Consider the following 13,295-nt stretch of genomic DNA (forward strand, 5'->3'; position numbering starts at 1 on the left):
CGGCGAATGCACAGTGCATTTTGGCCCAAAAACAGGCGGACGCCAAAAAAAGCTCCAGACCACTCCTAGAGCTACTGCATGAGAGCGGGCGCCTGGGTCTGCTAATTACTCAAACACATACACCTTAATGTAATAAGCAATGCTGCAGCCTATTAAGTGAAAACCATTATTTCACTACCTGCAAGCCACACACAGCCCTAAAACACATTGGAAGCATATCTTTGAACACTTCTCTACATGTAAAGGTTGGTTTAATTGTAGGTAACATTCATTCTAAGACCTGCTTATATATGCCAAGGTAGTTAGGTTATAACCATCTACACCCATTCAGAAAGTGTTTTGGTATACTTTAAAAAGCAGGACACTCAATTCACAGAAGTCGACATGTGTCAACTTTTTCACTGTAACACCAACATAACTTTATTTAAAAGTAAAAACAATGTGGGGACACATAGATAGTGATTAAAATGCCACATTAGAACATAATAAATATACATGTAATGAGGGTTGTTTTATTAGGGTAGACAATTGAGTTAATATCAAACAATTATTGAATAACAATGAGAATAATTAATCAATTGTCTTAATTATAGTTGGAAGTCAAGATTTGCAGTGCCATATATGTGAAGGGTATGCCACTGTGCACGGACGTACCCTCACTCTCATGATCGGTGACATACGCTGAGTTTTCCATTGAAAAAAGCCAGACCCGTCTGTGCAATGTGGCGTACGCTCAGATATACGCAAGATGTCGGTGGGGAAATGGATGATACCCGTCCATATACGGTGGCGTATGTTCTGTTGTACGCCACTCCCCTTTGTCGGTGTTTGTGACCGTCCGTATGCGGATGTTTTGTGGGCAGGCTTACGCTCACCGTCCGCTTACAGGAAACGTACGGTGAAACGGACCGTACGTACGTTGCACCGTCCGAATCAGAATAAGGCCCCATATGTACGTCTGTCTTTCCTTAGAAAAAAACAGTATTGTGTAATATCAGAATTTCTCATAAATTTCAAGAAGCTGTATGATGAACATCAGTAAACATGTGGATGACCGGTATATAGTTTGTCCTAAAGTTATTATATGTGTCGGTGTGGTATAGGGTTCCGACAGTCATTATCCTGACGTCGGGATCCCGACTGGCTGGACCCAGACAGCATAGTGAGCGCAACAAAGACCCTTGCGGGCTCGCAGCGCTCGGCACGCTGCGGGCACTGTGGCTCGCTACGTTCGCCACCTATTCTATTCTCCCTCTATGGGGGTCGTGGACCCCCACGAGGGAGAATAGCCGGTGGCTGTCGGGCCTCCATGTGATGGGGTTGTGACTGTCGGGATCCCGACATCGGGGAAATGACTGCCGGAATCCCGACTGTCGGGACTCTGTCCAGCACCCATATGTGTTGTATAATAAATCAGTGTTTAGGTGACTTTCCATCTTTAGATTTCTTACTTATATGTGCTAAGGCTAAACATAGGTGTTCTTAATAGATATTAAACACATTTAGATCTGGTCTATAACATATACCCCATGTCCCTGCACACGCTTTCTAAAAAGCTTGCGCTTCAATATATGTCACCTGCAATGTTACCCCAAGCCTCTTAACCAACCCATATATCCTATCCTTAATATGCTGACTCAATCCCCTTAACTAAACCTTATAACATGTATAAAGAGCATTACTGTGTGGTGTTATGTGAATAAGGAGAAGTACGGTGTGGTGTAATGTGAATAAGTGTCAAGGTGGTACACACACTTGCTATTTGACTACCTTGTGGAAGGCACCGCGGCAGTCTATACTTAGGTGGAGTGCCGGACCCCAACCCTCGCTGTACAGTGACCATCAGGTGGGACCATAGAACTTACTGCAGTGTGGTGTGCAGTTTTTTCGCTCTGAGTGAAGCCCGACGAGTGCCGCCCCAGTACCTCGGTACACACACTTGCTATTTGACTACCTTGTGGAAGGCACCGCGGCAGTCTATACTTAGGTGGAGTGCCAGACCCCAACCCTCGCTGTACAGTGACCATCAGGCGGGACCATAGAACTTACTGCAGTGTGGTGTGCAGTTTTTTCGTTCTGAGTGAAGCCCGACGAGTGCCGCCCCAGTACCTCGGTACACACACTTGCTATTTGACTACCTTGTGGAAGGCACCGCGGCAGTCTATACTTAGGTGGAGTGCCGGACCCCAACCCTCGGTGGTACTATTGTTTGGCATAACATAAAGGAGTACTACTGTATAGCATAATGTCAATAAGGTAAAGGTGTAGTTCTGAGTGGCACAATATGAATAAGGGACCCTATGTGCTGTGTAATGTGAATAAGGGACACTATCACATGATCTAACATTAATAAGATAAGAAAGTTATCCAATCCAAAATAATTGTCTTGTTGCATACAATAATTGTCTTGTATTTCAAGCCTCAGATAAGTTTCCCTAGTGTATGGCCACCTATTGACTGCCTTCTTAAAGGCTTGCATACACGTCTGCAAGGGTAGAAGCCGCAGTCGACCCCCTTGAAGCCTGGGCAGCTTCCCACATGGCAGAATCACATGCAATATTTAATATATGGGGTCCTATTTATACAATATATATCTCATGCAATCCGAGCGAGGGATGCGGTATCTGATATATCTATAGTGCAGACTTTGCAATCCAGGAGCTGCTATTGGATAGCACACGGGACCTCACACCGTATTGGAGCCTAAACACGAGCAATTTGGCCATTTTCATCTGATTTATTGATGCAAAGCGTCAAAAGCAGATGAAATCGGGCAGAATCGCACAAGTGTATGGCCAGCATTAGATAGATGATCCTACCCTAAAAGGATATTGTAGTAGAAGAGATAAAAGAAAAATGATAAAACATTATAAAGTACTGGGCGTCCCCCTGCTGCCACCACCTGCCCGCCCCCTTCTCTCTCCTCTTCCAGCGAAGCCGTTCGCTCCCGGGGTTTGCACATGCGCATATTCACATATTAGAATGTGCAGCCCCCGAATGGCGGGGAAGTGGCCAAATTTGGACCCGGCCAAATGGGTCTGAATCAAGTCACATATTTGTAGGGTAATAGAAGGGTATACAGAAATATACCCTAGGGGTACACTGCAGACCGGTTGGGGGGGTGCTACAAAATAATATTGTTAATAGCGGAAGAAGAGGAAGAAGGCTCCCGATGGCGGAAGAAGTTTCCCGTTGACATGGAGAGGTACCTGTTGCATTATTTCCGGTTCCACCTGCAGGGTCATCAGCGCCTCCTTCTGCTTTTACCTGACCAGCAATCCACTGGGAGCTACCCGCACCTCCCTCAGACATCAACGACCATCTCCCCCCCCCCCCCTGCTGACACAGGTGGAGGAAGCTGCAGCATTATGGCTGTCTAGGCGCTGTGCAGCTCGGCGGGCATGTGTTCCCTGTGTGATAAACTGTCCTGTCCCTGCTTATATTGTTACCCACCTGGCTGCTGCAACGACCAGTGGCGCTGCTGATGGCTGTCTAGGCGCTGTGCAGCTCGGCGGGCATGTGCTCCCCCCCCCGCATGTAATGTTTTAATGTAACATATGTAATATCTCCCCCCCCCCCCTTCATCCCTGCTTGATGCTGCACTGTAATGCACAAAAAATTCCTAGTGTGCGCAAGCATACATGGCCAATAAAGTTGATTCTATTCTATTATACAGGCATTAGTGGGAACCCCGGAGAAAGTACACAGCCAGCGGCCAGACAAAGAGGGACCCGATTCCTGACCACACACTCCTCCTCCACTACTCCTTAATATAAGGACAGGCATACTGTAACTGAGATGATGGGGTGATGATGGGGTACAGGAGAGAAAAATTTTGGGAACCGCTGCAGTAAAGCACTCAGGGGGATTCTCTAAGAATCTCCACCCCCCTTCGCCGCCCATCGCATTTATAATTATCGCATATGTTCTAACATATGCGATAATTATAGCAAAGGGCAGCTCTTACGTTAAAAGCAGTCCTTTGCGGTGAGAGTCGCTGGGTCCCAGCAGGACCCGGCGGCTCCCCCCTCCCTCACACACCCGGCGCTGCTGCGCCGAGCTCTCCTCCTCCCTGCACCCGGAAGAGGATCAGTGCAGGGAGGAGGTCACAGGTCCGGGCAGCACAGCTCTGTGCTGCCCGGACACAGGTGAGGGGGAAGGGGGCGATGCGGGGCGGCGGGTGTCCGTGCGGGGCGGCGGGGTTCGTTGCAGGGCGGCAGTGGGATGCGGTAGATTTTTCTGGCGATGCCCCCCGCCGCATTAACCCGGCGGGGGATGCTTACACCAGATGATTTGTATGTCTGCTTACAGTATATTATTAATTAGAAATGCTTATTATTTAGTAATAGCTTCCAGAAAGCGTCATTATTATCAAACTCTTAGCAGTTTGAGGGGGAGATTCTCTAAACAAGAAATGCGGTAAAAACCCCGTTTGATAATAATGACGCTTTCTGGAAGCTATTACTAAATAATAAGCATTTCTAATAAATAATATACTGTAAGCAGACATACAAATCATCTGGTGAGATTTGAGCTAATTATTGTGAGGCCAATGCCCCTTAATTTACAGTGAATGTCTAAAGCTCATGTTAGATGTCTGACAGCTGCTGCCTCCTCCAGATGGTTTCATTTTTCTGACAAACAGGGGGGGGGGTATTCTGGTTCATTCGCAAGGGGGCGTTCACACGGGGACCAATATTTTGTATATGCACAGCTGTATTTCTGTTCATATGTATATAGCGGGTGCTGCCACAGTGAATACAGACTGTTCACTGGGTGCAGGCACCTTAGGCTGCGGCCGGGGGGCGGCAGCGGATAGTTTAACGGCCAGCGTTTCATGGGTGTTCACCAAAAGCTTTTGAACTCCTGATGCCTTAGAAATCTGTCTTTTTCTGTAAGTTATAAAGTAACTGTAACAATTTATTGCAACAATGTAATAATAAAACAGTATCCCAGACCACAAGTGTATGAAAATAAAGAGCCTCTGTTGAATCCTATATAAATACATACTGATTGTGGATTTAAGTGATAATCCTATATTTTTATCACCCTTCTTCATGCTTGCACTGAATCAATAAATCATCAAAAGAAACTAATACAAAAAAAAAAAAAAAAGTCATCTCCTGATTGGCCAGAAATCATTCTGAGCAGAGATGCCGAGGAAGAAGGATCTCTGCATCTCTAGTGTATAGCGGAGCGGGTACCAGCAGCCGGGAGCAGCGCGTCTTGAAGTGAAGATGCCGGGGTGGACGCCATAGGACAGGTGAGTAGGATTTCTTTCCCCAGGTACCCCTTTGGATTACTACGGATCCAGGACCCTGGACTCTTCAGCCCTGGAGCCCCGGACCCGGACCAGCCCCAGAACCAAGGCCCCGGAACCAAGGCACCGGACCGGACCCTGGGACCTACCTACGGGCTCAAGATAGGTAAGTATCAGTGTGTTTGTGTAATGTATGTATTAAACTTTTATTTTTATAATGTGTCAGTGTGTATTTATTTATCTATTTTTTTTACTGTGGAACTACAAGACCCAGCGGGCCCTTTAATGCCCCGCAGGCTGGGACTTGTGGTTCTCCAAGTCCCAGCTTGCGGGGGAGGCTTGCTGGGACTCATAGTTCCACAGTTTTAAACAACAGGTTTTTCATCTATTTTTTTACACAATGATCAGCCCGGTGGCCCCCGCACAGGGCCACCGGGGACAGCACCAGGCTTCAGCCTGTTCAGGTAAGTCCTGGAGGGGGGGGGACTCCTTTATTGGGTGGGTCCCCACTCCCCCAGGGCCCCTGGCCAGGCTGACTGGTCGGTAGGGATGAATGCTTTGACCGGGGGGACTTGTATAAAAAGTCTCCCCCCGGCTGTGGCATTACCCTGCTGGCTGGTTGTGCCTGGGGCTGGTTCTTAAAATACGGTGGACCCCTACTCATTTTGTCCCCAGTATTTTTGGAACCAGCCCCGGACCCGGAGCCTGGGGCTGGCTGTTAAAAATCGGGGAACCCCTATTTGTCGGGTTCCCTGATTTTTAATTAACGGCCCCGGCTCTTTCAGCCTGGTGCTGGTTACAGCTGTGGGGGGGACCCCACGCTGTTTTTTTTTTAAACCCCCCCTGTCATATTTTTTTATGGGTTAAACGGGTTTTTAAACGGCACAGGGCCACCGGGGACAGCACCAGGCTTCAGCCTGGTCAGGTAAGTCCTGGAGGGGGGGGGACTCCTTTATTGGGTGGGTCCCCACTCCCCCAGGGCCCCTGGCCAGGCTGACTGGTCGGTAGGGATGAATGCTTTGGCCGGGGGGACTTGTATAAAAAGTCTCCCCCCGGCTGTGGCATTACCCTGCTGGCTGGTTGTGCCTGGGGCTGGTTCTTAAAATACGGGGGACCCCTACTCATTTTGTCCCCAGTATTTTTGGAACCAGCCCCGGACCCGGAGCCTGGGGCTGGCTGTTAAAAATCGGGGAACCCCTATTTGTCGGGTTCCCTGATTTTTAATTAACGGCCCCGGCTCTTTCAGCCTGGTGCTGGTTACAGCTGTGGGGGGGACCCCACGCTGTTTTTTTTTTAAACCCCCCCTGTCATATTTTTTTATGGGTTAAACGGGTTTTTAAACGGCACAGGGCCACCGGGGACAGCACCAGGCTTCAGCCTGGTCAGGTAAGTCCTGGAGGGGGGGGGGACTCCTTTATTGGGTGGGTCCCCACTCCCCCAGGGCCCCTGGCCAGGCTGACTGGTCGGTAGGGATGAATGCTTTGGCCGGGGGGACTTGTATAAAAAGTCTCCCCCCGGCTGTGGCATTACCCTGCTGGCTGGTTGTGCCTGGGGCTGGTTCTTAAAATACGGGGGACCCCTACTCATTTTGTCCCCAGTATTTTTGGAACCAGCCCCGGACCCGGAGCCTGGGGCTGGTTGTTAAAAATCGGGGAACCCCTATTTGTCGGGTTCCCTGATTTTTAATTACCGGCCCCGGCTCTTTCAGCCTGGTGCTGGTTACAGCTGTGGGGGGGACCCCACGCTGTTTTTTTTTTTAAAACCCCCCTGTCATATTTTTTTATGGGTTAAACCGGTTTTTAAACGGCAGTGTGAATGTGCCAAAAACGGCTTTTAAACGGTAATTTACCATTTAAAAGCTGCAGTGGGAAAGGGTCTTTATGGCTCTTGCCGTTTAAAAACCCGTTAAAAAAAAAACGGGTAATAACCCGTTTCAGCAGTGGGAAAGCAGCATTAGTTTCATGTTTTGAAACCTTGTTTTTTGAACAAATAAAATATATTTGTGTGCATTTCATGTGTTTGATGTGTTTATACAGCATAAATGCAAGATACTTCAAAATACATAATTGAAATATTAAAATATTCCGAAATACGGAATAATCCATTATCCAAAATTCTCCTGGCCCCGAGCATTTTGGATAAGGGATACTCAACCTGTACTACTCTTCTAAAGATGGTCCTAAACAAGACCTATTGGATATAATTGATTTTAGACTTTACATAAATAATATTCCATTTAACATGCCTTATCTGGCCCAAACATGGATTATACTGTAAGATAAAAGTATGATGTATAATTATCCTGACCCACCTTTCTAAAAAGAACCTAATTTTCATATGGGTCATGTTTTTGATAACTTTTTTTTTAGAAAGCTTAGATTACAGACATGAAAAGAAAATGTACCGAGTCCATACAATTGGTTTATAATACAAAAGGTCATTAGTTCGACAGTGTCTAGGTCGACAGTCAAAAGGTCAACATGGGGTTTTTCACTGTTTTTTTAAGCCGACATGTGCCAACAGGCAGTATTTCATGCCCTATCATCCACTTGGGCGTGGTGGGAGAATAAAATAGTGTGCCGAGCGTAGTGAGGCACCGTGACTGAAGCATCGCGAGCGCAGCGAGTGATGCAAGGGGATGTGGTGCACTTTAAACTGTGTCCATGTCAACTGTGTTGACATGGCCTAATTTTTTGGTAAGAAAATATAGATTTTAACTCCCCTCATTGTGGGTGGAGCTACAATGTGGGTGGAGTATCAATTGATATGTCAAAATAGGGACAGTTCGCCACATAATAGAACCAATTCACATTACACCACACAGTAGTGCCCCCTAGACACACTGTGCCAGCTAGAGCCTCTTAGACACACTGCACATTACACATTGTTCCACATCCCGTAATGCACATTACACATTGTGCCACACACAGTTATGCCCATTACACATTTAGCCACACACCGTGAAGTCCATTACACATTATGCCACACACCATGGTGTCTAATACACATGATACCACACACAGTGATTACATATTATGCCACATAAGTGCCACTTACCTACATAGTCATTGCTAGGGGGTTCTTGCTCGATGCCAGGGGTTACATGCTCAATGCCAGGGGCTTCATGCTCAATGCCAAGGGGATTTCATGCTACTTGCCATGGGGAATTACATGCTCATTGCCACAGGGGAATGAAATGCTATTGCCAAGGGGAATTACATGCACGTTGCCAAGGGGAATTGAAATGCTCTTGCCATGGGGGATTGAAATGCTTGTTGCCAAGGGGGATTCCATGCTTTTATTTGGTCTAAAGTATCATCCCTTTTATTAATGTTAGGAGGTCTGTAACATACATTAGTTTGTTGTGATCACCATCAATGCCGATAGTACAAATAGTCATCACTGGCAGAAAAATATGTAGCGGATGACCATCGAAGTACAAATAGTCATCACTGGCAGAAAAATATGTAGCGGATGACCATCGATAGCTTTTACTATCGATGGTCATCCATTTTCTTTGACTGGCTGGCCCGTGGAGCCCCTTTCGGTATCCACCATAGCGGGATGCCAGGTCAGTCTTTTGACTGCCATGATATCACATGTATCCCGACTGAACAATCATGACTACAGACTACAGCTATATACAATGATCAGCTCTTACCAACACCAGCTTTCTGCCTCCCATTATTAGGGCTGCCTCCCATTATTAGGGCTATCTCTTTGTTGCAAATTCAAAACTAACCTCCTATTTCCACTTATGTTATGAATACTGTATATTCACACACCACAACTGGTACTTGTAATATAATTGGCATACAGTTTAGTAATACCACTGTTTCTGCAAACGCATAAACTCAACCACTGCTGTGTGGGTATAGATGCAATAATCCTGCAAGAGGAAGGTGCTCAGCCCGATCCCAGAGCTACTATACGAGATCTGTTCCATACTGCTCAGAGTACTCTGCGCTGTGCTGCGGCTGTGGTGTTGGTGTGTGTGTGCACACTGTGCAGGGAATCATCGCCAGAAAAGTGCAATATGTGGGTTGGTGGGAGGTCATATGCAAAGTGACAGGACAGCAGCATCCTATAGGAGAGCCATATAGTACAGTGGGCGTGGCGGTGCTGCTATAGCCATCCACTGACGCGTTTCCCAAAACTCCGGCGCCTGTTGTGTATAAGTGCAGCAGCCCATGTGCGCACAGCGCAGGCTACACGGCAGCTGGGGACCAGCTCCTGGCACTTGGAACTTGCAGGACCGGCTCACTGACACAGCCCGGTGCTGGAAGGCAAGGCTGGCCACTGACATCAGCCATGACCTCTCAGATCTGGGCTTGTATTTTGGATCACTAAAGGGACTGGCAACCTGGCACACTATGTCACCTTGGCCTGATGACTGTCCCCGGATTGTGCCATGCTATGCCACTCAGTTTTGACCTTTTGCTTATACTATAATGTTTAGGCAATTTTGCGCAGCCCAGGGCGCAGACGTGTCTTGAATTGCGCAGCCCAGGGCGCACCAAACTGAACAATCCTAGGGAAAGAGAGTCCAGTGCTGAAGCAGGAGGCTGGGCTGCTGGGACCGGTGGAGAAGCTGTACGTGGTTGGATCCCATGGCATGTCATAGTGCTGAGTCCAGTCACAAGTGTGTCCCTTGCGGGTATGGCGCTATCAGGGACATCAGTGACGCTATGAAGCCCTCCTCTGGGGACAGGGAGTGACAGGGGGACGCAGCACACACTTGCACAGCTGTATTGGGCAGCTGAAGGCACGTTTCTTCCAAGAATTTGCTGGATTGCTTGTAATAGAAATATAGGGGGGGACGCTCTCCCTCCTCTGCCAGCCCCAGATGCCTGTACCCGTCTCTCTATGTGCCATTAACCAGCAGTGGCAATGACAATAAGTGCAGCTTACATAGCTGTGGAGGTGATCATCGCTGTGCTGTCCATCGTGGGCAACGTGCTGGTCTGCTGGGCAGTGGCCATTAACAGCACTCTGAAGAATGCCACCAACTATTTCCTAGTGTCGCTGGCAGTGGCTGATATAGCGGTGGGGCTACTGGCCATCCCCTTTGCCATCACCATCAGCATCGGCTTGAAGACTGACTTCCACAGCTGCCTGTTCTTCGCCTGCTTTGTTCTGGTGCTGACACAAAGCTCCATATTCAGCCTGTTGGCTGTGGCTATAGACAGGTACCTGGCTATCAAAATCCCACTCAGGTAAGATACACCTGTGGCTGGGTGGGAAGTTATTCTCTCCTTCAGTACAGGATGGCTTTTCTGTGTCACTACCTGTACAATGTGTGACACTCTGCTCAGCTGTGCTTAGGACCACAATATGAATGTATTTTTATTTTATCAAGGTGGTCCTTTCATTTACATGTATTTTATTGTTATATGTTGTTCTACTGGAAGTGTACATACACATAATATCACATTTTACTGTCCTCAGTCATATCATTCAGCCCTAGATCTCTTATCAACAGTGTGTGGAGCAGTGATTGCATTAATACAGCACCATTCATGCACAATCACTGACCATCTAAGTGACAGACTATTATAGGCACAAGTAACATATGTACAGTCTATGCATATATTTACTGTAGATTGCTATCTTTGAGCAATGTGTATCATGTGACTGTGTCACCTGTAGTAATGCATAGCAATAAAGGGATATGCCAAGAAGGTTGCTTATGAGTTTGAAGTTTTTATGTTGGGGCAGTATGGATGGTGTAATGGTTAGCATTACTGCCTCACAGCACTGAGGTCATGGGTTTGATTCCCACCATGGCCCTAATGGTGTGGAGTTTGTATATTCTCCCCGTACTTGCGTGGCTTTCCTCCGGGTACTCCGGTTTCCTCCCACAATCCAAAAATATACTGGTAGGTTAATTGGCTCCCAACATCTTAACCCTAGAATGTGTTGGAATGTGTGTGTGTACGTACATGTGGTAGGGAATATAGATTGTAAGCTCCACTGGGGCAGGGACTGATGTGTGAATGTACAAATATTATCTGTAAAGCGCTGAGGAATATTTGTGCGCTATATAAAATACTTTTTAATAAATAATAAAATACTGCATTTCCTCAGACTGTCCAAACACTTAAGCCGGGTACATGCTGTGGTTCGGTCTGATACTGGAACAAATCCCGGTTAGCCCAGATCACCTGTACACAATATTAATGAAGGACGGAACGAACGCGGTTCCATCCCTCATTGACATGCATGGCGTCACTAGGTTTGATATACAGCACATGAAACCTAGCGTAGTCACAGGAGCACACATATTGCACATACACGTGATATGCCGGTCCAGTCCTTCTGACCAGATGGCCTATCATATCACCCAGTGCGTACCTGCCTTAGTGGTACCTTAAGCTGTGTAAACAATAGGCAATTTGCAAACAATTCAGTGTTGTCAGTGGTTTCCCTGGAAGTCACCGACCAACGATATAGTGCATACACACTCTGCAATCGAAGAATATATTGTGCGTGGTTAATGTTTTATCAGGTATAAATGTGGGTAGTGCTTGCACACTGTACGATGTGCAAGACCTCATTAACCCTTTGAGTGCCAGCATACAGTATCTGTGAGATATGCGCAAAAATATCTGCTAAAAATGCCAGTGTCGCTCACATTTGTTCTTTAAATGAAAACAAAAAATGTTGTGTAAAAAAAAAACATTATTTCCTATATAAGGTGAACATTACAGGTCATTATGATGAATAAAAATGTTTACTTACAATTTCCACACCATTTGTGACAAATTCACTTGGCAATCAAAGGGTTAATGTGTGTGGCTCAGTGTGCTTATGGTGGTGATGGCTAAATGAAATTATTAGCACCACTCTGATGTGAATGAACTAACAATTTTGACATCCTTGCTGTAAATAAAAAGAATGATACAGTATATTTGAACACACTGTATATCGTTTATAGAGGTTTGGAGAGTAGATAAGTAATGTGCTATTTACAGTACACTGGGAAATCCAACAGCCTATGGTTAATGATTACTAAGTGACCCATAAGTATACATCTACCATGAAGACGTTTCTTTTAGTGCAATTTCTTACCACAATGTTTCGCAGCGCCCAGCACCGTATATTACAGGAGCTAATTGTCCTGTGCATCTCTACTGGGTATAAAGGAAAATTATAGCTGTTATTGGCTGCAAAGTGCCTTTGCCTGACTGAATTGAATTCCCCCTAAAGGGGTGTACACACAGGCCCTTATTCTGGTTCACACGCAAAGGCTAATTTCTTCTCAAATGGACAAAACCGTGTGTACTGCAGGGGGGCAGATGTAACGTGCAGAGAAAGAGTTAGATTTGGGTGGGGTTTTACTTACAAAGTGAGATCTATATTGCAGTGTCAAAATAAAGAAGTCAGTATTTTCCCTGCACAGAAACAAAATAACTCACCCAAATCGAAATCTCTCTGCACATGTTACATGCAACAGTCGGATCCCGACAGTCATTTACCCGACGTCGGGATCCCGACTGTTAAAACACAGACAGCCACCAGCTATTCTCCCTCATGGGGGTCCACGACCCCCATAGAGGGAGAATAGAATAGGTAGCGAGCCCGCAAGGGGCTTTGTTGCGCTCGCCATGCTGTCTGAGTCCGGCCAGTCGGGATCCCGATGTCGGGCTAATGATTGTCAGGATCCCGACTGTCGGAACCCTACACCACACCCCTTTGCCTGTTACCAGACCGAAGAGCTGTTCTTTGTGCATCTCCTAAGATAACTGTGGTGATAATGTCCACAGTGATGAAATACGTTTCATCTGTTTTCTATTTCTTTCCAGGAAATATTTGCCAATAATATTGCAACACATACATTAGCATCCGTTGTGTCTGATGTTAGAAAAAACAATGGCAACTTTATGGGGTGGAAAATATACTTTTATGGATCAGTATTTAAGTATTTTAAAGGAACTGTAGGTCAGTAATAACATAAACTAAGCAGTAACATTGTACTTACCATAGTGTTTGTTTGCCTATTTCTAAATTATGAATTCACCAAAATATATATTAA

General features: G+C 46.3%; 1 protein-coding gene across 2 annotated transcripts in view; it reads left to right on the forward strand.

The window, feature by feature from the left end:
- Positions 1-9,430: 9,430 nt before the first annotated feature.
- The window catches only part of ADORA2B (adenosine A2b receptor), an 83,347-nt gene continuing 79,482 nt past the window's right edge, over positions 9,431-13,295 (forward strand). For both annotated transcript variants that reach the window (XR_014470317.1, XM_083172382.1), the window contains exon 1: positions 9,431-10,476. Coding sequence is in view for 1 of the 2 variants with exons in the window: in XM_083172382.1 (XP_083028508.1) it covers positions 10,151-10,476 (326 nt within the window). In the remaining variant the exon portion in view is untranslated. The remainder of the gene's footprint in view (positions 10,477-13,295) is intronic.

Source organism: Crinia signifera, chromosome 2 (genome assembly GCF_055691185.1).
Source record: "Crinia signifera chromosome 2, ASM5569118v1, whole genome shotgun sequence".
Classification (NCBI taxonomy): domain Eukaryota; kingdom Metazoa; phylum Chordata; class Amphibia; order Anura; family Myobatrachidae; genus Crinia; species Crinia signifera.